This window comes from Mus caroli, unplaced genomic scaffold (genome assembly GCF_978045245.1).
Source record: "Mus caroli unplaced genomic scaffold, Mus_caroli_1 scaffold_16, whole genome shotgun sequence".
Taxonomy (NCBI): Eukaryota; Metazoa; Chordata; class Mammalia; order Rodentia; family Muridae; genus Mus; species Mus caroli.
This window is the reverse complement of record NW_028227271.1, coordinates 23074996-23098644: the sequence shown is the minus strand read 5'-3', so window position 1 is coordinate 23098644 and position 23649 is coordinate 23074996. Positions and strand designations below refer to the sequence as shown.

At 44.9% G+C, this 23649-nt stretch overlaps 1 protein-coding gene across 5 annotated transcripts in view; it reads right to left on the bottom strand.

Annotated features, from left to right (window-relative positions):
• The window catches only part of Mrtfa (myocardin related transcription factor A), a 169762-nt gene that overhangs the window by 46201 nt on the left and 99912 nt on the right, over positions 1-23649 (bottom strand). Inside the window, exon 1 of one of the 5 annotated variants that reach the window (XM_085831768.1) lies at positions 7484-7883. The exons of the other annotated variants lie outside the window; for them this stretch is intronic. Within the exon in view, the coding sequence (XP_085687894.1) occupies positions 7484-7685 (202 nt within the window). The 5' untranslated portion in view covers positions 7686-7883. Of the gene's footprint in view, positions 1-7483; positions 7884-23649 lie in introns of those variants that run through there. 5 annotated transcript variants of the gene reach the window in all.

Sequence of the window (23649 nt, the reverse complement as noted above, 5' to 3'; positions counted from 1 at the left end):
CATCTCCACCTAGCCTAGCAATTTGTAAAGAATGAGCTCATGAAATCTAATTTAAGCAAATATGGACAATAAAAGATCTGTGCTGTATAATGCTACTTATAAAATGGTGAGAACATTCTCTCGTGGTCCAAGTCTCCTAAGAGAACCATGCAGAAGGTACTATCAGCATTTTACGGCTTGAGTTTTGAAACGATTAAGCAACTTGTCCAAGGACACAGTAACAACGGGCAGAGCAAAGGCTGGGGCAGCTGTGTCCAAATCCAAAGCCTTAAGCACCGTTCTGTATCTTGTTATTCCTTCCTCCTTCATAAAACACATCAATCATGTTTTAGAATGACACATCAGTGCAATCAAAAGGACGCATCCATGGGATCAAGAAATTCCAACAAACAGGATGCTAGGTGTGCAGCACGCAGCAACCAGACTCTAGCCAGACCATGCTGGACACGTCTTAAAGGGCACTGCAAGGGGCTCCTCTATGCAGAAGTCGAGGAGGGTGCAAAACCTGCATAGGCCTACCCCAGTTCTCAACACAGGAAACTTTCATAAAGGAAACTCTAACGGTGTAAGAGGGTAGAGAGTGACAAAGTGTAAGACAGGAGTAAGGCTGGAGAAACTGGGTTCCAGAGAGCAGAGGTAGCAAGTGCAAAGGCATGGGAGAAAGACTTGTCTTAAAGAAAACGCTATAGGAAATGAAGACTCTTACAGGGTGGCTTCGAGGTCACTGGGTTCCATACACAAGCACAGCTATTTGAGCCATGCGTTAGTTTCTGTTTCATAGATGAAGAAAGCAACGAAGAGGTGACTGGGCAGAGCCAGCCAGGCAGTGCAAGAGCTAAGACACAGGTTGGCCTGACCGCAAAGATCTGTGCTCTTCTCTACTACATCACACTTGCTGCCAAAGTCAAAAATATTCATTCTTAAACATAATAGGTAAGTTAAAACTCTTTCTGACACGTTCAAAAATCTGGGTGAATGAGCTGCACAATAGTACACTGGGCAAGGTGCCTGCTGCCAAGCCTGACAGCCGTAGCTTCAACCCACAGACATGGTAGATGGAGAATACCAACTACCCAGGTGTCTCTAGCTTACACATAGGTATTGTGGCATGAATGAACACACACACACACACACACAAATTTTTTTTGTTTTTTTTTAAATCAGGACCAGTGGTAGAGTTCCAGAACACAGAAGAACTCCACCACTCACATCTCTGTGAATCTGAGGCCAGCCTAGTCTACGGAGTAAGTTCCAGGTCACCCAGAGTTAAACAGTGAAACTCTATCTCAAAAAAGTAAAAAAGCTGTCCTCTGAGAGGCTCCACCCAGAAGTTGACTGAAACAGAGACACACAGCCAACCATTACACAGAGCTCAGGAAGTCTTGTGGGGGAGCTGGGGAGAAGGATTGAGAAACCCAGAAGGGATAGGGACTTCACAAGAAGACGAACAGAGTCAACTAACTTGAAGCCTTGGGGGTTCCCAGAGACTGAACCACCAACCAGAAACATGGGTTGGACCTAGGCCCCCTGCACATATGTAGCAGATGTGAGGCTTGGTCTTCATGCAGGTCCCCCAACAACTGGAGTGGGGGCCGTCCCTGACTCTGTTGCCTATCTGTGGATCCTGTTCCCCTAACTGCCTTGTCTGGTCTCAGTGAGAGAAGATGTGCCTAGTCCTGTAGAGACTTAAGGTGCCAAGTATCAGGCATCCATCAGGATGAATGTGGCCAAGGCTGACAAGGTCACAGGCAGGTTTAAGACCTATGCCACCTGCAGGCCATTCTCAGGATAGCAAGTCTCTTTTCTGCTTAGCTAAGGCAAAACGATATCATCTCAAAGAACTTCTGATCAGAGGAAATTCAAGGACATGTAATTAACAATGAGAACCCCACCCCAAATTGGAGGTAGTGTAAAATTTTAGTTTCCTAACTGAAAAGAATTGGAGATTCAAAAATAAATTTTCAGAAAGGCTGCAGTGAAACTTGTACAGATAAATCTGTAAAATTAAACTTCCGTGTGGTATGTGAGGATAAGAGCTACGAGATCGGCAGCTCAAGCCCATGTAGGAGAAACCTGGGCCATTTAACTGTTAAGTTAAATTTCCCACAGCACCTGTCCCAGGATTATGAGTAAGGATGGACTAGAAGCAAAGGCACGTGCAACCCTACGGTTGTTCACGTCATAAACCCACAGCTCTGTTTGGTATTTCTGTGGTTGGATCTGCTGCAGATTTTGCACAAACTTTTACAGGACAAACCTGCCTCAGGTCAACCAGGAAACGAGACGGATGCTTCCATCACCTCTGGGATGACTTCCACCTCTCCTGTCACAGACCTAACTTTCTAGTCAGGTATTAACTAGGCTTCTTCAGCATACTGCATGGCTGGAAGGGGACAGGCCAGATTATGAGTTTAAATATAATGTAGAACTACATCATACATATTTTTTAAATTTTTGTTTGGCACACAAGATTTGTCCATTTTGATGAGGTGAAATGTGATTTTTTTATTCCTGTGTGGTTGGCTAATTAGCAGATCCACCACCTTAAACTTTCACCAGTTCTCTATGCTGAGGACACTCGAAATTCCTCCTCTTTGGGTCTATCCAAAGCATTGTCGCTAACAATATCCACTAAGAATGTTTACTCTAAAAATGTCCCTGAGAGGAAATGTTCTCACCCTTGTGTCACTTAAGCATCTCAGTAGTAGCATCCCTAAACAGCCTTACCCTGGTGGCTTCAGAAAAATGGGTGAGACTTGTTTGACAACCTGTGTAATTTGCTTCAGGCTAGACCCCTTCTCTGCTGGCCCTGCTGATTCTCACCAGCGTGAACGCAGTCAGCAACAGCTGGGGATCATTAACCCGACAGAAATAGCTCAGGAACTCCAGAGTGTGAGTGGGGGAGGCGAGGCTGAGTATCAGATTTAAAAAATCAAAGGGCAACAGGCAAGGCGGGAGGCGGGGAAGAGGTGACACCTAAGGAGAGTATCTCCCCTACATTTCCTTTAGAGCCAGGATGGTATAACTAATGAAGGGGCAACTGACTGTACCAAAGCTGCTTCACCCCTACCTATTCTTAGATGGAAGGCTTAGTCAGACTCGAGAATGTGACAGGCTGGGCTGTGGAGAGGGAAGTTGTAGAGTCCTAAAGTCTACCCTCAAATCATCTCAGTCTGAAGGAATCTTTCAGAGGAGATGAATCCGTCCCAGGGTTGTACTGACAGTAGAAGCCAAGTCCACAACAGGGCAGGCACAGGGCTGTGAGAAGGTACGACAATCCCTAGGTGGTCCCAGCCAGGTCTACCTCTATCCGGTGCTCTCCGATAGCTTTTGAACCCGGCATGTTTCAGGAGATTGGTGCAGGAATGTGCCATATGCCTGGGCCCCAGCCCAAGTGTGGTCAGCACACAGCTGAATGTACTGGAGGAGCTTTTGTCAGACCTCTCCCCCCCAGGGAGTCAGCTGGCACATCCTGATCTGCACGTTTAATGCTGATGAGGTCCAGAACCCTGTAAGCTTCTTCATAGCACACTTGCCAGGTGTCCACTCAGTGTCACCAGGACTTCTCCCAGCAGGGCAGTTCTGTAACTAACTACACAGCACTGGAGACTGAGTTTCCTACCTGGAAGCCTGGACAGGGCCAATAGTAAGCTGCAACTTTCCTTGGTAAGAGATTTTGTAAGCAGGAGCCTGCCTGGATTCGCTGAACATTTTATCTGGTGTCTCTATAATGATCTGCTGATGAAAGAAAGCCCCTCTTCCTGTGTAGCCCTGGCTGTCCTGGAACTTGCCCTGTTGACCAGGCTGGCCTCAAACTCAGAGATCAGCCTGTCTTTGCCTCCCTAGATTTAATCCTTCTGGGATTAAAGGTGTGCACCACCACAGCTAACCTACTGCTTGTCTAACCACAAACTACCACAGCAAACTGTGTTCATGCTTATTTCCAAAATGCAGCCGTCTTCTCTTAAAAATTGCATCTGAACCTGGTTTTCCATATTGCTCTAAATACCTTATAATAAATAGCTGACTCTGAATATTTGAAGTTGATAAGAAAGGCAGAGGATGTTAAAATATTAAATCCACTTGAGACTAAACAAAGGGGTATGACTTACATGGCTAACAGTTCATCCTGAGGCAGCAACATCAGAAGACAAGCCTCGTTGAGCAGACGTCTGTCACAGGTCAGTGTGTGCAGCTTAGGTGGACAGAACTGCATGTCACATCTCCTATCAATTCTTAACAGCATGCAGTCTTTAATATTTAAAACTTAAGGTTATAATATTACAACTAGTCTCTTACTGTGTGCACTCCCTATGGAGGTGAAGACAGAAGCAAAGAAGGAGCCCAAGTTCTTGTCACACCTTACAGAGAGCTCACACACATGTCACACCTTACAGAGAGCTCACATATGACCTCATTTGATTGAGTTATGACTAAAGACACTAGAAAATCAGAAACTAGTTTACTAAGCTAGAGCAAGTCAGACACACACACACAGACACACACAACTGGCAAGATCAAACTAGGAACAGCAAGTTCAAGACAATTTTGCTCTCTGTTAAGACACTAACTGCCAGCCGGGCGTGGTGGCGCATGCCTTTAATCCCAGCACTCGGGAGGCAGAGGCAGGTGGATTTCTGAGTTCGAGGCCAGCCTGGTCTACAGAGTGAGTTCCAGGACAGCCAGGGCTATACAGAGAAACCCTGTCTCGAAAAACCAAAAAAAAAAAAAAAAAAAAAAAAAAAAGACACTAACTGCCTACCATATAATGGTGTCCAACCTCAAGAAAGTAATGTATGACACCCAGAGACTTGACTGATCTCTCTCAGCTTTAACAAGATGTTACATCCCTTGTTCCAACTTCATATTCTAAATGTAGCTGAAAAGCATTACAGAAACATTATTAATATCACTGACAATAAACAGAAGCAAATTACTTCTGAATTATCCACATGAGACTGACTAAAATCAGATTAGGATACTAGTCAAAAACCTCAGTTAATTCAGGATAAACACATCTCCCTAGGATACAAGACTGCCCTCTAGTGCCCAGAAACAGTAATTATCAGAAGGCTAAGTAACTGCTCCATGTGCACAAATGGGTGGCTTCAGTGTAAGCAGTTGGGAGGACCAGAGAGAAAAGGCTGGACTTACCACATGCATTTAAAAAACAAAACCAAAACCCCCACAAAAGTGCAAAAGACCTCAAGGAACTCACAACTACAGCGGAGAAGATAAGTGTAAAAGGGCCTGTGAGACAGCACAGCAATGAAGATGCTGTGGACCTGAGCTCCATTCTTGGATCCCACCAGGTAGAAGAAGTGAACAGACTCTAAAACTGTCTTCCACATACATACTGAGGTGTCTGGGCATGAATACGCCCATACACACACACACACACACACACACACACAGAGAGAGAGAGAGAGAGAGAGAGAGAGAGAGGAGGGAGAGGGGTAGATGTTTAAAATCTTTTAAAAAATAAGCCTAGAGATAAATTACTAGAGAACAAAGCGATTCTGTAATGTCCATGGAGGCAGTGGTGTATTGGAAACCTTTGAAACACTTCACACACTAGAGATGAACAGCAAGAGCCAAGGTCAAGAGGTAGGAAGTACTCTAAGATCAGGAACACAGCCAGCACTCTCCAGAGTAAGCCGGTGAAGAGGAATAAAGGCAGGCAAGCTGGAAGAGAACCTGGGAGGGCAGAGAAAACCTGCTCATCTCAAGGAGCAGCCAACAGCAATGTCTGCTATCTACATCTAAGTGAAATCAAGTAAAAGGAAACACACAGGTTCTCAGTGATGTCAGCCGCGCTTGAAGTCATAACAGCCACATCTGCCCAGTGTTCACCATGCTGCCGTACAGACACAGTGCTGTACCAGAAGGTGCATAAAGCCACTAAACACCAGTTCGAAGACTGCTCACTCCTCCTTAAAACACAACCATCAGGCAGTTCTGATCCTTGCCAAAGTCTATTAAAGAAAACCAGGAAAGAAAATGGCTGTATTAGGAGTTTATCTGTAATAATGAGACACAAGAGCAACATACACCACTTTTACTGGGTATCTTTGGGCCTTCAACATAATCCACTTCTTTTCTGAGCTTACAAAATTATGCTTTAATAAAAAAAAAAAGTTAAGTACAGAAGACGATCTGAGCGCTCAAAGGCATGTGGTGTAACACAGACCAACACAAACTCAAAAATCTACGGAGAGGGGAGGTTTTGGGTGTTGTTGTTGTCTTTTCGGGGGGATTCCACTACTGTACGGTTCTTGAGTAGGACTTTGCAAGTGACAGTGTTGTGTTGCCAAGTCAAAAGGTTGGACGTACCTGACAGATGTAGAGAACTGCACAAGTTATAGGATGCCTAGGGCTTAGAGTAACCATGTGCAACTGCCGCTCTGACCCTGTTTGTGCCAGGTCTGCGTTCCTACTTATACAGTCTGCACACTTCTCTTTGATTTCTAATGTGAGAGCCACCCTACACCAAGGTAAGCCTAACCCAGAAAACTGTCTCTGGAACATTAAAGCTCTCTATCTCCACAAAGTCAAGGGCTGCAGCCTAAGAACTGAAGTCTCCCTGCTTCTCAGGTAATCTTCCCTGGCAGGGGCATGGTGTTCCTCACTTAGATCCAGTACACTTATAGATTATTAAAAAACAGACAAAAACAACTGCCTCTCAATGTGCTCTTAACAGTCTTTGCAAACTGGACACTCCTTCAGACCAATCCCTTCCTCAGCTGATTCATTCACTGCTGACTCCACACACTCAAGTCATCCTGTGAGAAGCCAGCGAAGAGCCAACAAGAGCTCCCTCCGACACTCAAAAGCTGTCTATGCTTTTAGCACCTACAGACCTAAGGGCAGAAACTAACGACTGTAGATCATTTCCAAGCTGAGAAACAAGACTGATGGTTCTTCTTCAATCCAAGTTTGATAACATTTTGATGAAGGTTCTACCCACCCCTACTAATGACCCAGAAGGCCTGTGAAAAGATTTTTCTCAAATTAGAAACTTTCTGCAGAACACAAATGTATCTACTTCACTTCAAAAGAATATGTCATCAGTTTCAGAATAGCAAAGAAGGCTGCTGTAGGTAAGGGAGCAGACAATGAGGCTGTCACCCATTGCTTCCTATCTATTTATAGTCAGAGTGACTGACTGACAAGTACTTGACCTGCAAACAGAGGCGGAGTCACAGCTTTTTTCATTACTTCTTCTACAACCTGGGTTCACCTGTTGTTAAGCTGGAGGGGGCATGAGAAACAGCCTTATCACTGCCCCATCTGGTTTTTAGATGCATGCTACAGTACTGTGTCCACTTATCCATTTGTTGAATGTTCAACAAATTCTGGGAGATAAGCCATCCAAAGTCAAAGCTTGAGTGGCAACAGATTTTAACAGGTAGGGGATAAACGGCAGCAGTATGTTTAAGTTGGGGGAGAAGCATGCAAACACCAAAGCGATAAATATGCTAACCTTCCCGCAAACTGTGGTAAGGGGTCAGACACATAGCTGAGCAGCTGTCTTTCTCAGGCTTCAGGACGATCCATGAGAATGGCAGGATCCTGCAGGCAGGCTGACAAATCTTGGTCTTCTCCAGTGGGCTGGAGAGACAAGACTCCAGAGGCCAATACTGCAAGCAGCCAGTCTCCATGCCTGCCCTCCTTAGGGCAGCCATTCGTTATCTGCTGAGGCTTTAAGTAGCATTGCACTTTAAGTTAAAGTGGACACTTCATTTTTTGCAGTGCAAAGGGTTGCAAGAGCAGTGAGATCCCAGGTTTCCTTAGGGAGTGGAGCACTCAAGCACTGACAGCAGAAGGGCAGAATCAGTAAGTCCCTGGCAAAACATTTCTTCCTGTCAGCACTGGGACTTGACACCGATACCTCTCTCCACGATCCAAATGGCAAAAAGCAGAGCTGGGATGATTTCAGTGTGTAGAGCTGGAAGACTCAAGGGCTCCCTCAGAGAAAACGTTCGTAGCAACCACCCAACCTCATTCACCCAAAATAGTAAACAGTTGGTTTCTCTGCTCAGAACCAAAAGGCTCCTGCCAGGCAATACCATGTGACCAGGTTCCCTCTTCTTGTCTCTGCCTCCTCCTTGTGCAAAGCCTGTACTGAAGATGAACAGGAGCTAAAACACAGCACTATTGTGTTTTACTTGACGACTGTGTTTAAAATGTTTGTAGATGAGAGAGAACCAAATGTGGGATAGGAATTCAGAAGAACTGGCTTTGAAAAAAGCCATATCCCAGCAATGAGATAAGATGGGAACCATAAACACAACAGTTACTAACATGGCAAATGTGCTCAGTGAATGAAGGAAGGGACAGTTAACATGGCAAATGTGCTCAGTGAATGAATGAAGGGACAGTTAACATGGCAAATGTGCTCAGTGAATGAAGGAAGGGACAGTTAACATGGCAAATGTGCTCAGTGAATGAAGGAAGGGACATTGATTAGCAAACTGTGAGCACTGTGTAAAAGAAGATATAGTTTATTACAAATCTGATCTTTCATTTCAAACGAAAACAAAGGCTGGCCTTCCCTTTTAAGAAAGCACTCCCCGGCTGGCCTAAAACTCCATCCATCCTTAGCCCTCACAGGTGTACACACCATGACTGTGATGGTTTGAACAAGAATGGTCCTGATACACTCATATATCTACTGCTTAGTCAGCAGGGAGTGGCGCTATTTGAAAGGCTTAGAAGGATTAAGAGCTATGGCCATGTTCAAGGAAGTGTGTCACTTTGAGGTTTCAAAAGCCTATGCCAGGACCAGGCTGTCTCTCTGCCTGTGGATCAGGATGTAGCGCTCTGCTACTTCTTCAGCATTATGCCTGCCTACCTGCCACCATGTTCCCTACAATGATGATAACAGACTAAAAGCCCCTGAAACTGTAAACAAGCTCCCAATTAAATGTTTTCTTTTATAAGGGTTGCCTTGGTAATGATGTCTCCTCACAGAAATAGAGCAGTAACGAAGACACCAGAGAGTGAGGTATTGCTATGCCAGGCCTGCCCATGTTATTTGATGAAGAATATGCAAGACTTTAGGGCTTTGGACTAGAAAAGCACCAGACACTTTAAGGGTGACTTAATGAGCCATCCTATCACAGTCTTGGAAAACAGTATTGAGAGTGATTTGAACTGTGGGGGCCCAGCTCGGTTTCAGAGGGGAAGAATATAGTGGCCTGTTCTTGTAATATTTTGGCAAAGAATGTGGTCCTTCTCCACAGAAAATCTGCCTGAGGCTAAATTGAAGAGTTTTGGATTAATGGCCCTGGCAGAGGAGATTTCAAGACAGCCTAGTACTGACTGTCACGTGGTTCTTAGTAATTGCTCTTATGAAGATCTAGTGAAGAGGAGCAAGCAGGCAAGAAAAGCAAGCTTACTTCCTCCATGCCTTTTATACAGACTACCAGGAGAAGGTGTGAAACCCAGATTAAAGGTGGATCTTCCCTCCTCCACAGATCTGGTTTAAGAGTGTATCTTCCCACCTCAAAGATCCAGAAAAGTAGGTCTTCCTACTTCAAATGATTCAAGTAAGGGAAAAAAAAAAATTCCCTCCCGTGTGCCCAGCCATTTGGGTTTTAGTTAATTTCAGATGTAGTCAAGTTGACAACTAAGAATAGTCATCACGATGACTAACTAGAATACAGGACCTTACGCACTGGCTACATCTGAGACCAGAGATGCAGACAGTAACGGCAGCCGGAGACTTCTGAGACCTATCTGAGACTGTTACCCTCACCTTACCTTGCCATTTGACTTTACTCACTCAGAATGTAAGTCTCATCAGGCATCCTGTGGGGAGGTGATCAGAAGAGCTATACCATCAGGCTGAGTTGAAGTATTTATCCAGCTGACTACAGAAACAGCTGCCACCATGGCACTCACTGGCATCTCTACCCATAGCAGTGGTTCTCTACTTGTGGGCTGCGACCCCTTTGGGGGTTGAATGAACCTTTCACAGGCATTGCGGAACAAATATCCTGTGTAGTAGATATCTACATTACTATTCATAACAGTAGCAAACTTAAGAGTTATGAAGAAGCAACAAAAATAATTTTATGGCTGGGATCACCAGAGCATGAAAAACTGTATTAAAGGGTTGCAACATTAGGAAGGCTGAGAACCACCAACCAATAGAGATAGTCAGATACCAAGGCTGGCAGTGCAGACATGCCAGCGTATCCTTCCCACACTAGGTTTCCTGGCGTGTGGAAGCTGAGCAAGGCAAGGCATGCAGTGCAGAGGAATACAAACCTCTATGCTGGGTAACTTGTTCCGGGGGAAGGAGAACAGATGAAGTTCAGGAACCTAGTGTACCACTGTATTCACCACAGCTCCTACTCAGAGCCAGCTGGGAAGTGGGCTACCACAGCCTCTCTTCATCCACCCCACATAATGAAAACTGGTAAGTATTAGTGAATGAGAAAGGGAAGAAAGGCAATCCTCTCATCAGACGCTCCTAGTTCAGCCACACCCTTTCCAACAAGCGCACCCATGGGGTCACTTAGCCAAAAGATTCCAATGCAGAGGATAGGGAACAACCAGGGTTCTTGAACACAAATGCTCCTCTAGAAATGGTTTACAAGTTTCTTATGAACTTAAACTTCCTATTATCCAAGCCAGAAATCCCATCCCTGAGTGACCTGGGTTTCTAATCTTGGGATGCAACACCATGGCCAAAAAGCAGGCTGAGGAGGAACGGGTTCATTTGGCTTACGCTTCCACACTGGAGTCCATCCCTGAAGAAAGTCAGGGCAGGAACTCACACAGGGAAAAAACTTGGAGGAAGGAGCTGATGCAGAGGCCATGGAGGGGTGCTACTTACTAGCTTGGTCAGTCTGTCTTCTTACAGAACCCAGGACCACAAGCTCAGCGATGGTACCACCCACAATGGGCTGGGTCCTTCCCCATCGATCACTAACAAAGAAAATGCCAGATCTTATGGAGGCCTTTTCTCAAATGCAGTTCCTTTCTCTCTCATGATTCTGGCTTGTGTCAAGTTGACATAAAACTAGCACCTACTCAGGAAAGATAAAAACCGTCTGTCCACATAAGGGCCATACCCGAACACACATGTCAGTAATCACCTCAAACTAGAAACAAGTTAAATGCTTTTTATTTGTGAGTGGTATAAAATGTACCAATTCATAGAAATAATAAATATCCAGCAAACAGCAAGCCACTGCAGGGCTGGGTCATCCTTTGCAGAGCCCACTGAACTACATTCCTGAAAGGGAAGCTCACCACCACACAGAAGCTGACTTCTTTTCTTGTTTCTTCAAAAAGTAGACGACAGTGTTACTCATCAGGACGGAGGGGTGAGGAATGCAGGCTCTGTAAGAATCTGTCTTTTCCTTCCCTTTCTCCTAACCTGGCAACGGTCTAGAAGCAGACTCTTCACTGTTTTACAGATTTACTGTGAGTTTCTTTCCTTTTTAAAGCTCATAGAAAAAACAACAAAACAAACAACAACAAAAAGCCCAGAATGTTTAGATAAAACATACGCCCACTACTTGTATACAAAAACATTTCTCAGATTTAAAAAAAAAAAAGCCGGGCGGTGGTGCCTTTAATCCCAGCACTTGGGAGGCAGAGGCAGGTGGATTTCTGAGTTCGGGGCCAGCCTGGTCTACAGACTGAGTTCCAGGACAGCCAGGGCTATACAGAGAAACCCTGTCTCGAAAAAAAAAAAAAAAAAAAGCTCTAGAGCTGACGCCTTGAGTTAGGTGCTGTGCCTACCACTTGCTAACTCTGAGACCTTGAGATACTCTTCCTTTTGTGTCACTGTTTCCTCATTTATAAAGTAGGGATGAGATAATCCATTTCAGGTTGCTGTACTCAACAACTGAGCACATGTGGAACACTGAAGACAGTGCCCACTCTATAGTCATTTGGTAAGTGTGAGCTGGTGTCGTCACCGTGTATGTGACATAGATATAGACATGCCCATACACAGCACAGAGGAGGGTAGGCTCCATTTGGGGCAGAAATAGAAAAACTTCATTTTTCATCTTCTTCCCCTTGGTACGTATCTTCAGATTTCTATGAAAGAAGCACTGACTTTTTAAACACATATTTTTGGGGTGACGTGCCCCAAAACAAACAGGAGAAAAGGATGCTGGACAGGAAGCAGGACTCTTGTTTTCAGGTTTAGCTGTACTGTTTTCCACTCAGCTACGTTCCTCAAGGCATCACTTCCATCTCCAAAGAGGGCTTAGAACAATGAGGGCGTCCCATCTCTAAAATGGAGTGCTCCCCAGACTTACAATAGCATGGGACAAACCACACTACTTACTTTTTAAATAACTATTATTTATTTAATGTATATGAGTACACTGTAGCTCACACCAGAAGAGGGCATCAGATCTCATTACAGATGGTTGTGAGCCACCATGTGGTTGTGGGATTTAAACGCAGGACCTCTGGAGGAGCAGTTCGTGCTCTTAACCGCTAAGCCATCTCTCCATCCCCTGAACCACACACCAAGGTGCATGTGTGGTGGCTGGAGGACAGCTTTGTGAGTTTTTCTCCTTACACCTTCACATGGGCTCTGGGGCTTAAATTCAGGTCCTCAGGCTTGCATGTCAAGTGTTCTCACCCACTAAGTCATCTTGCTGTCCCTTGCTCTCCTTTTGATATTTGCTGTCTACCTACCAAGTATCAAGCATGTGAACACAGACAGAAAAACACAGCACCCCACTGTGAGTGCACCTGACAGTTCTGACTAGGCTTACCAACACAGTGGACTGGTACCCACTAGTACATCCCCTCAATCTGACAGCACTCTGCTAGGAACTGAGAAATAGATGCTGCATGGCTGGGAGTACTCAGAGCAGGCCTCTACCAAGAGGACACCTCTGAGATGAATCCAGAGTCGCAGGAAGCTGGCCATGGTGGCACACACCTTTAGTCCCAAAATTTGAGAGGGAGAGGCAGTCAGATCTCTGAGTTCAAGGCCAGCCTGGTCTACAGGGAGTGAGTTTCAGGCCACTTGGGGCTATAGAGTGAGACCTCCTATCAAAAAACAAAAATATAACATCCTCCTATTTTTTTTTTGGGCAGGGAGGAGGGATGGAGGGGCAAGGGGAGGTAGTCTGTTTGCAAGGTTAGATGAGCACCAGCCACAGGAAAGAGATGCACAAAGTTAAGGGACTGACAACAACTGCATGAGAAATGGAGAACAAAGGAGGAGAAACAGAAAAACCATTTTTATTTTCAGCAGCGTGGATGTGAAAGGGGATGAGGAGGGGACAGAATTGGGTCAGGAAGTGAGAAGACAGCACTTCAGACCACTGGGAATCTCCAGAAGCAACAGACAAGATATCTTTTATTCTTATCTGCAAGGCTGGGAGAGGGCTGGTGCTGTGGCTCCGCTGGCTTGTCTAACAGCATGAGGTCCTGATTCCCCTGCCCAGCACTGCACACACGGGCGTGGTGGCATATGACTATGATCCAGGCGCTTGGGAGGCTGAGGTACGATCAGATCAGTTCAGGCAGGTTGGACCATGTGCAAACCTAACTCAAATAAAGGTATATATGCGACAATAAACCTGACAATGACTATCTTAAGCTATGTATTACTGAGTTATACATTCAGCATTTAGTTGTGAATTTCAAGATTTATAATTATGTGTTTAAATGTTTTGCCTGGAGTTATGTATGTACATGTGTGCAGTGTCAACAGAAGCCAAAAGAGGGCGAGAGATCCCCTGGAACTGGACATGGGGACTTTTATAGCTGTCATGCAGGTCCTAGGAGTCTAAACCCAGGCCTTCTACAACAGCACCCAGATCTCATGATCACTGAGCTATCTCTCAAGTCCCTAGATATAAAAGTTTACAAGCAAAAATGCCAGTTAATTTTTACTCTCCACAGCTAACTGCACATACATGTTTATTCAATAAATACCAGAGGAAGGCAGATCTCTTGAGTTCCAGCCTGGTCTATAGAGTAAGTTCTAGGACATGCAGGGTAACACAGAGAAAAACCCTGTCTCAAAAAAAATCAACCAAACAACCAAACAAATATCCCAAGTTACACATATGGTGGGTGGGGAGGGAAAGAAGACAAATGACCAGCAGAGCAACTGAGTCGCGCACACTGTTCTTCGGCTGTCTGAGATCTACCCAGATCATATCTTGCTTAGAAGCTGAACAAGGCTGTGATCAAGAGGCTGAGACTTTCACCTGGTGCCCTCCACTCAGTTCTGACTCTAGCGAAACCACTTTTGCACCTGGAAACTGGAACATCACTACATTTATATGGGTTTAGGGTAAAATTAATGAGGCGATCAGTCAACAATCTGTATTAACAGTACTAAAAATATTCAATTAACTGTTCCTTTTGTTTAATTTTTGACATTTTACAATTACAACAGCTCATGGCCTCCTACAGCACAGACAAAAATGTTCATAGGGTGGAAAAAGCAGGGAAAGAACAAGGCACAAAAAGGAGTTAACATCACCAAATTAATATTTTAGTGAATTCCATAAAGACATCATGCCTGGAACTTAACATTCTTTTAGAGTTTTCTAACTGTTAACATCTTCCTACATCCAATGACCTAATAAATTAAAGAAAAACCATCACCCAAAATAGGGAGCTGGTCACTCTCTCTCCTGGGATCTTGTTCTGCTTCTCTAACTAACAGTGAGTCACTTTAGAGGCAGCACGGGGCGCTGGCAAGCCTTCTGAGCACAGGCCTGTGCAGCAGTGTTGCCAGAGTACAGACCATTTCCTGCACATGGAGATTTCTGAGAGCAAAAAGTCGGGAGGAAAGGAACATGTCTAGCTGCCATTGAATAAGCATGTCTGAGAAAGAAACACAGCACAGCAATCAACGTTTCTTAAGCAAACGACAATTAAAAAACTCCTGCCTCAAGATGGTAACATACTGAAGAACATTCTTGTTTTGTGGGGCTGGGTTTTACTATGCAGCCCAAGTCGGCTTCAAAACTGCACTCTTCTAGCCAGGAAGAGGGTCTCATACCTCCAATCCTAGCACTCAGGGGGCAGAGGGGCAGAGGGGCAGAGCAGCAGAGGGGCAGATCTGAGGCCAGTCTGATCTACATAGTTCTAGGACAACCAGGGCTTTGTAGAGAGACCTTGTCTCAAGAAACAAAACAAAACTTTGCAATCTTCTGCCTCGGTCTCCCCAGTGCTAGGGCTCAGGTGTGCATCCTTGAGAAACTGTATTGAAGAGTGGCAGTGTTGCCCCCACAATGATCCACGCTGTAATGTAGCTGCAAGATCCTTACCAGGGCCAAACAGAAGTCAGCACCGTGCTCTTGGATGTCTAGAATTATAAGCTACAAGAACTTCTGTTCTTTGCAAATTACTCAGACTCAGGTGTCCTGCTGGTAGCCCAACAGAAAATGGACTACTGGCCAAGCTGATTCTACTTAAGTTTCCCCTTCTAACTTCCTCTTTTGAGTTGACATCAACCATGTGATACATATGTTCTAACACAAAGAATTTAGGAAGCAGAGGAAATCTGCACAAGTGTTTAACATCCATGTTTTAAAAAAGATCTATCTATTTGAATTTTAAGCACACAAACGTTTTTGCCTCATATATGTATGTACACTACATACATGCCTGGTGCCCATGGAGACCAGAAGAGTGTGTCTAGTCTCTTGGAACTGGAGTTATAGATGGTTGTAAGCTGCCATGTGGGTGCTGGTAACCAAACTCGAGTCTCCTGCAAGAACAGCATGTAGCCATGCTCTGTGGGTTCTTCTTTTTCCTACCCTTTATCTCCCCCTCTGCTCCTACCCCACTCCACCCCTAGGTTTCAACCCCCACCTCTAGATAGGAGAGAAAGAATAGAGGAGGAGGAGAGAGAGAGAGAGAGAACCTTGAATCTAATTTCGTTCCTTTTGTTTCTTCTTTTGAGTATGACTACTAACAAACCACCACCAACCACCAACCTTGCCTCTCAGGGCCTCTGAAAAGTTCCCAGAATTCCAAACATCACACAATGGCAGAAACTATCTGCAGCTGGCAAAACCATGCCTCTGCTAGAGCACAGGCAAATCATAGTCAGCTGCTACGATGTTTTTGATCCAGCATAAGTCACTGACAACAGACCTCTCACTAGCAACAGTGCTCACCATCAGTGCAGGATCTCAGAGCCAAGTGGAAAGAGACCAAATTTAAACCAGCCCCGGTGCTGATTAGGCCCAGACTGTGGTGGACTACGTCAAAACTGTATTCAATTCTGTATGGGTCATATTCATCTCTTTCATAATCCATCTACCAAGAGACTCCCATGCTTTATTCAATGAGATTAGCTGAGGTGAGATCTGCCCACTGTGAGTGGCATCATCCCGGGCTGTACACAAAGAACAAAGTGGGGTGAGCATAAGACTCCACCACTCTCTGCTTCTTGACTATGAATGCAGTGTGGCCAGCTGCCTCAGGCTCCCGCTCTTGTGACTTCTTCACCATAACAGGCTGTACCTGTGAACTGTTGGCCAAAATAATGTTGCCTCCTTCCCCGCCCCCTGCTTTTTTGCATTGTTGTTTTGTTTTGTTGTTGCTGCTGTTGTTTTTTGACAGGGTTTCTCTGTGTAGCCCTGGCTGTCCTGGAACTCACTCTGTAGACCAGGCTGGCCTCTAACTCACTGAGATCTGCCTGTCTCTGCTTCCTGAGTGATGGGAGTAAAAAGTGTGGGTCACTACTGTCCTCTTTACATTGCTTCTGTCAGAGCATTTTATCATAGCAGAAGGAAAAGAAGTAAGGCACTATGCCTCACTGGTACTTTAAAGAGACATGGCTACTGTCCAAAGAGGCTGAGCCTTCTTAAAAGTTTATTCTTGTCGGGCAGTGGTGGCGCACGCCTTTAATCCCAGCACTTGGGAGGCAGAGGCAGGGCGATTTCTGAGTTCAAGGCCAACCAGGGCTATACAGAGAAATCCTGCCTCGGAAACCCCCCCCCCTCAAAAAAAATAAGGTTTATTCTTGTTAAGGATCTACCTGAGTTCTTGGATGGAGGGATAATAAAGTAACAATGAGTTATGATTTAGCATCCATTAGGACAGCCAAAAAATTAAGAGATGGTATAATACCTACACCTGGCAAAGAGGGGGAGGGACTCTTGTACATACCTGGTTGCCACAAACTACAGACACCATTACATTTTTGAGGCAGAATTTCATCACATAGCCCAGGCTGGCCTTGAACTTGAAGTGACTTTCCTGCCTCAGTCTCCTACATTCTGGATTAGAGTCATGGCAGCTAAAAAAAAGTCTTTTCTTGTATTTCTAAAATTTTTGTTTAAAAAAAATTAATAAGATGCTGCATGAGACTCTGCCCTACCCCCAAATACAATAAACAATCTGACAATAGCATGTTCTGAACTTAAAAAAGACTTCCCTCAGCCCATCAAGCCCAGTGCTAGGAATACACTATATTGAAATACATCTGTCAGTACACAAACCTCTCCAGGATGCTGGCATGTGCCCGGAACCCCTGCTCTTAGGAAGTGCAGGCCAAGAGGCATCCTAGGCTACACAGTGAATACAATGTCAACTTGAACTACACAGTCAGACACTGACTTGGGGAGGGGGAGGTTAGTAGGAGAGCAACTGCCTCCTTGCATGTGGAAGGCCCTGGTCTGCTAGATACCCCACAATGCAAGAAGGGAAGGGAAGAGGGAAGAGGAAGGGGAGAGGGAGAGGAAAGAAACGGGAAGGGCTGGAAGAGGGGAAGAGAGACCAAGGGAAAAATGAGAAAGACATAAAATACAATCCCCTTTGAGAATAATTTAATAGGGGGCTGGAGAGATGGCTCAGTGGTTAAGAGCACTGGTTGCTCTTCCAGAGGCCCTGAGTTCAATTCCCAGCAACCACATGGTGGCTCACAGCCATCTGTAGTGGAATCTGATGCCCTCTTCTGGTGTGTTTGAAGACAGTTATAGTGTACTCATAAAATAAAAAATTCTTTAAAAAAAAAAAAGAGTCCATGCTGCAGCTATGGCTTTCATAGACACCAGAAGGACACCTCATTCACTGGTTTAAAATCCCCCTACTCGGTAACAACAAAAGCCCAGGAAGAAGGTGGTGCTAACTTGACCAGAGACACAAAGAATAGGATCTCAAAGTGAAAGGACCAGTTCCTACAGAGATGCTATTCTCCTAAGGAGGGATCCAAGGCCCAACACTCAAATCCCAGTCCTGAGACTGCTCAACATATCCAATGGCATCTGCATGGATGCACACATACCCATACACAGCCACATAGGCTTTTAGAAAGCACACCTGCACACAGTGAGCACGTTTGAATGACCATGTCTCATACGGACTTCGCATCCATCTCTCTGCTCTACCTACTGCATTTTTAGCCCTTTCGATCTGGCCTCCACCCCTGAAACCGGAGCACTCCAAAATGAAATTCCCTGCATCGACTTCTCAATGCTCTTAAATGCTTCTTGTACCATTCACTAAGCCTTAGTCTCAGACTGTCTTCTCACACTTTATCCTTGCAGTTACTACTGCCCTAGCAGTAAAAACTAAAGTATACTGAAGCCTTGGGGTCTGTCTGCCAAACACCAGTTTGAAGACATCCTCGGTTACTCAGCCCTAATCTTTTGTTTGTTTGTTTTGAGACAGGGTTTCTCTGTGTAGCCCTGGCTGTCCTGGAACTCACTCTGTAGACCAGGCTGGCCTCGAACTCAGAAATTCACCTGCTTCTGCCTCCCAAGTGCTGGGATTAAAGGGGTGCACCAGCACGCCTAAAATTCTGCTTCATATGGGGAAAACAAAGCAGATTAGAAGTACCTGGGGCAACCAGGAAGTGGTCAGGACAAGGTGGCCGCCTACACTTTGGAAGCTTCACTTGTGTCTGTCACACTGTCATGCTTGTGTGTGTTATACTATTACCAGTTCTAACAGTTCCTCAAATAAGCTCATCTATTTTTCTCCAAATCATCACTCTCCATATCGCCCTGGTTAGAAACCCCTTGGGAAGCCAGGCGCGGTGGCACATGCCTTTAATCCCAGCACAAGGGAGGCAGAGGCAGAGGCAGGCAGATTTCTGAGTTGGAGGCCAGCTTGGTCTATAGAGTGACTTCCAGTACAGCCAGGGCTACACAGAGAAACCCTGTCTTGAAACCTGCCCTCCCAACACAAATAAAAAAGAAACCCCTTGGGTCACAGGTTAAAGATCTGGACCACACCCCCCAAAGCCATCTCAGAATAATTCCTAATTTGTTTGGAAGCTCCGGTCCTGTTTTCTCAGTCGTCTGAATAGCTTACCATAGACCCTTTTCTGCTACATTTACTAACCTGCCTTCACTGATAAACTCAACTGTGCACAAACACACACCATGTCAGGCCGGTGCCCTACTGTACCCCAGTACCTGTCAGGAGCCCTGGTGTGCTAGGACTGCAATGGGTAGTTTTGTGTGACACCAGCACCATGAAGCACACTAAAGACTGCCCCCTTCCAAAAGCAATGTGTTGCTTTCTTAAGAATCTTTCACATATGCCACACATCTTAACTTTCATGTTTATTGTTATGATTTATTTAAAATAATGTCCTTCCTTGCATTTTTTCAAAAAGTAGTTTATATGTCTGTGACCTTTGCATCGACTTTCACAAGCTTAGCACTTCAGAGGTAATTACTGTGGCTTCCTGTCTCACCATGTGATCTTTCCCTTCTGCATATGTTCCCACATGCCACCATGATGTCATACAGCCAAAGGGACCTTCACCAAAGGCCAAACCGATGGGCCTCCTGATTCTGGACTTTCAGCTGGCAAAACTATGCACTAACTCAACCTTTCCCTTATAAAAACAAAACAAAACTCTGAGTGATGCTGGTTTACTACTGCATTGTTTATGACTGCTGAAGCTCTACAGCCATTTTAATACAGATCGCAACTGAAAATTAATAAAAGAAATAACTATTCAAGAGCTTAAAAGACTTATCTGGCCAAGGTCAAATTCTAATTTAGTATCAGGCTCCTCACTAATTACATATTCAACCCAAATTTCCAACCACCCTACACTTCCTATTCTAATCAAGGTGGGAACGTGTTACTCCCGGGCACGCACAATGACTATTGCTTCCCAAACATTTGCTTTGGGTCTCCTTCCCATCCTAACACCACGGGCTCATTTTCTTTCCTCTGACTTTTATCTATCAAATTTGGCTTACTCTCTCGTCTAGCTCCAATTTAACCTCAAAATTTCCAGATCTCATTCCCTCATTCGTCTTTTCTAAGGATCTTGTAGGCATTTAGTTAAGTTAGTGGTTCCTATATATCCAACAGGAGCATAAGTTTATTTCTTGAGTTTTAGAATCACTCCTTAGGAATCTGAGCAATCCCTGAGGTACAATGAGGCTAGGATTCCTAAGAAGGGTTAAGCAGATATAATAGGAATAATAAAGATATAATCAAGAGTTATTAAGCTCTTGCTAACAAGAACAAACCTGATGACTATATCACCATCAGCCCTAAGTCAGCCATTTCTCCCACTAACAGGAGAAACAGCATAAACAGAGAACTGGCAGGTGAGTCCACACGGCCTTCAAGGTGTCAAGATAACCTGTACTTACACTAAGCACAATGTAATTACCTTCAATTCTCTGCAATGTCACAAAGCCACTGTAAATTAACTACATAGTTCCTTTCTTTCAGGGCCCAGTGCCTGCCCAGCTTATGACTGCATTTGACAAATGTCTGTATGACTTTTCATCTGTGACACAAAACAATATAAAGTTATATGTAACAGGTAGTTACATTTAACCTGATGGTTTATAACTTTCCGATTACCAAGACAGTTCATTTTTGAGGCATCAAAGATCATTCACAATAGCCCTTGTGAGCAAATATCTTCTTTATGTCAGTGAAGCGTGTTTGTAAATACAAAACACTAGTAAGAGTTGGAAAGATTTGCTTAAAAAAAAAACCTGTTATATCTACCTTAGTATAATTCCAAAGTTGATTAAAAAACAGTTAAATTCTTCCCACAGACCAGAGCCCCAGTCTGTGGCTACTCTCCCTAGGTAGCGGGTTTATACTACTCACTCTGGTGACAGCCCCTCTCACGCGGGTCAGCAGTATACTGTTAATAACACACACACACACACACAAACACACACAGTTGAAACACTCACACCTACCTTTCTACTAATTTGTGATTTATTTCAGATGTGCACAGAAAAAAAGCCTTCCGTGCACACACACACATACATGAGTGTCCTGCCTTTTCTTGTCCCTGACTACCTTTGCTGCTCCTGTCTTTTCCCAGTGTCCTTTCTATAACAATCTAAGTTTCTCTACTGAGGTCTCACTATGTAGCTCTGGCTATCCTAGAACTTGCCACAAAGACTAAGCTAGTCTCCAGCTCCCAGAGATCTGCCTGCCTCAGCCTCCCCAGTGGGCATGTATCACCGTGTCCAGCCCTCTGCCTGGGTTTGTCTTCATACCTGGCAGAAAGTACAGTTTTGTTTTGTTTTGTTATGTTTTTTCCCCCAAGAGGGAATTCAAAATGCCTATACTTATCTCTAGAAAACGTTTCAAATGTTTTCAATAACCTAATGGCAACGACCTTGCTACTAAAGTTTCCCGGCATCTAGCTGTTTTGGCTGATTCTGCTAAGAACCCCCACCCCTTAAGGGGGAATTTAAGTAAAAACACTGCCAGCTTCCAGTTCCCTTAGGCAAATTTCCAGCCCTAGCACAAGGCCACGAGGTTAAACATTTCTCAGTGACGCAGGCTCCCTCAGAAGGAGGAACAAGAAAGAAAGAGAGAAAAAAAAAATCAAAATTTATTCTTCCCAGTGCAGTAAATCAAGACAGCAGTCAAGGCCTTTAAAAGAGGGGGAGGGGGGAGAAAGAGGGAGAGGGAGAGAAAGAGAAAGAAAGAGGGAAGGAGAAGAGGGAGGGAGGGAGAGGGAAAGAAAGAAGAAAAGCCAACTTAAACTATACACTGTATGTGCTGCTAAGATCGGCAGTGCAAACACAGAAATGGGATGAAAGCTCTAGTGTGGGACTTAAGGTAACTGCAGAGCAGCGGCAGGCACGTCTCTAGGTTCCCTAACTTCCAGGGTATTAACACAGTGTGAGTATGTAGGCACTATGTAAAGTGTATGCCACTAGAACACAGAGTAGTGACTGAATTGGTAGTTGTAGGGTGAGGAACAGTCAGGACGAATCACCGTTTAGGAGGGAAACATACAACTGGGAAAGCTGAGGGAACCTGACTTGATTAGCTTCCCAAGGAAAGACGTAAGCCGATCACAGAGGACGAAACCATCTGATGGTCTGGTAAGGTCTCTTGAGCTTCTGGCCGCCTACTTGCTGCTCTTGCAGAGGACCTTTATGGGGGGGGTGGGGTTTCACAAGTATTCATACATCTGCTGACAGGGGATCTGACACCTTCCTTCCTCTAGCTTGCTCAGGCACAAGGCACACGTGTGGCTAAAACACCCATTCACATGTAATAAAAATAATTAAAAGAATAACAATTTTAAAAACAAAACACTGGCTGGTCATACGACCCAGCAGGTAAATAAAGGCAGTCACAGCTAAGACTAAACCTACACTTGATCACTGGAACCTACATGGAGAGAACTGCCTCTCCCAAGCTGTCTTGGGACACACACACAAAACAAAGAATAGGAGGGACTCTGGCAGCTAAATAAAGGACAGGTCAGAGCTGGGTTCTAGGTAGAGCAACCAATTAGAAGGCTACTGAAGCTAAAAAGTCAAAGTGAGACAAACGAGGAAAGGTCAGAGAGCAGCCTCCGTGTGAAGAGCACGGGAAAGGAGAGGAATCAAAGATGACTCCTGCCACTCTTGGTAGGCAACTGGTACTAAGTTAGGGATTACAGGCTTCAGGGTAGTCACAAGAGTGGTGACATCAGCTTTAAATGCATGTGAATCATCTAGGTGTCCAGTGGGAAGAAGCAGTGGTTAAGCGGAGTCTAGAGTAAGGACTAGGTCAGGACCACAGACGTAGATACATACGCCACCTGGCAATGGCACTTGAAGCCACAAGCTGAGATGAGTCTGGTGAGAGAGAATATGTAGGCTAAGACTGTCTATACGGCTGATGCTCTGGCCTGACAAAGATCAGGAAACTCACAGGACTCAGGAGACGTCCCTGCAGCTTCAGGGTTGTATAATTAGTATACAATTGCTGGGAGAGAGGGGACCCTCTGGTAAGACAGCCGCTACAATTTGTTCAGGGGACTACTGGTACAGCTTTCATGAATTGTCACCCATGTGCCTGCAAATGACCCCTCATTCGTGCTCCTTTATGTAGCCCCAGCAAGTTTGCTGTTCACCCAGCTGGACGTGGAGGGGATAGTTTCTTCAGTTTGTCACTGCTTGTGTTGGACAAGCAGAACTGGACTCCCCAGGAAACATAATACTGCAAGGGTCAAGGCCTGGACCAAGGATACACTTTGAGAATGAACCAGGGCCAATAATGATAGGAAAACAGTTACTATAGAGAGGACATCCTAGAGTTTAGCTGTCTAGCACTTGAGCCCCTTTTATTAGAAATTCCAATGCCAAGAGAAACTCTCTTCCTTTCACAGAGACACAGATTTCCCCACTCTGGGCTCCCTGGCCTCTTAAGCTCACAAGTGAATAGTCCAAGCCCAGAAGACCA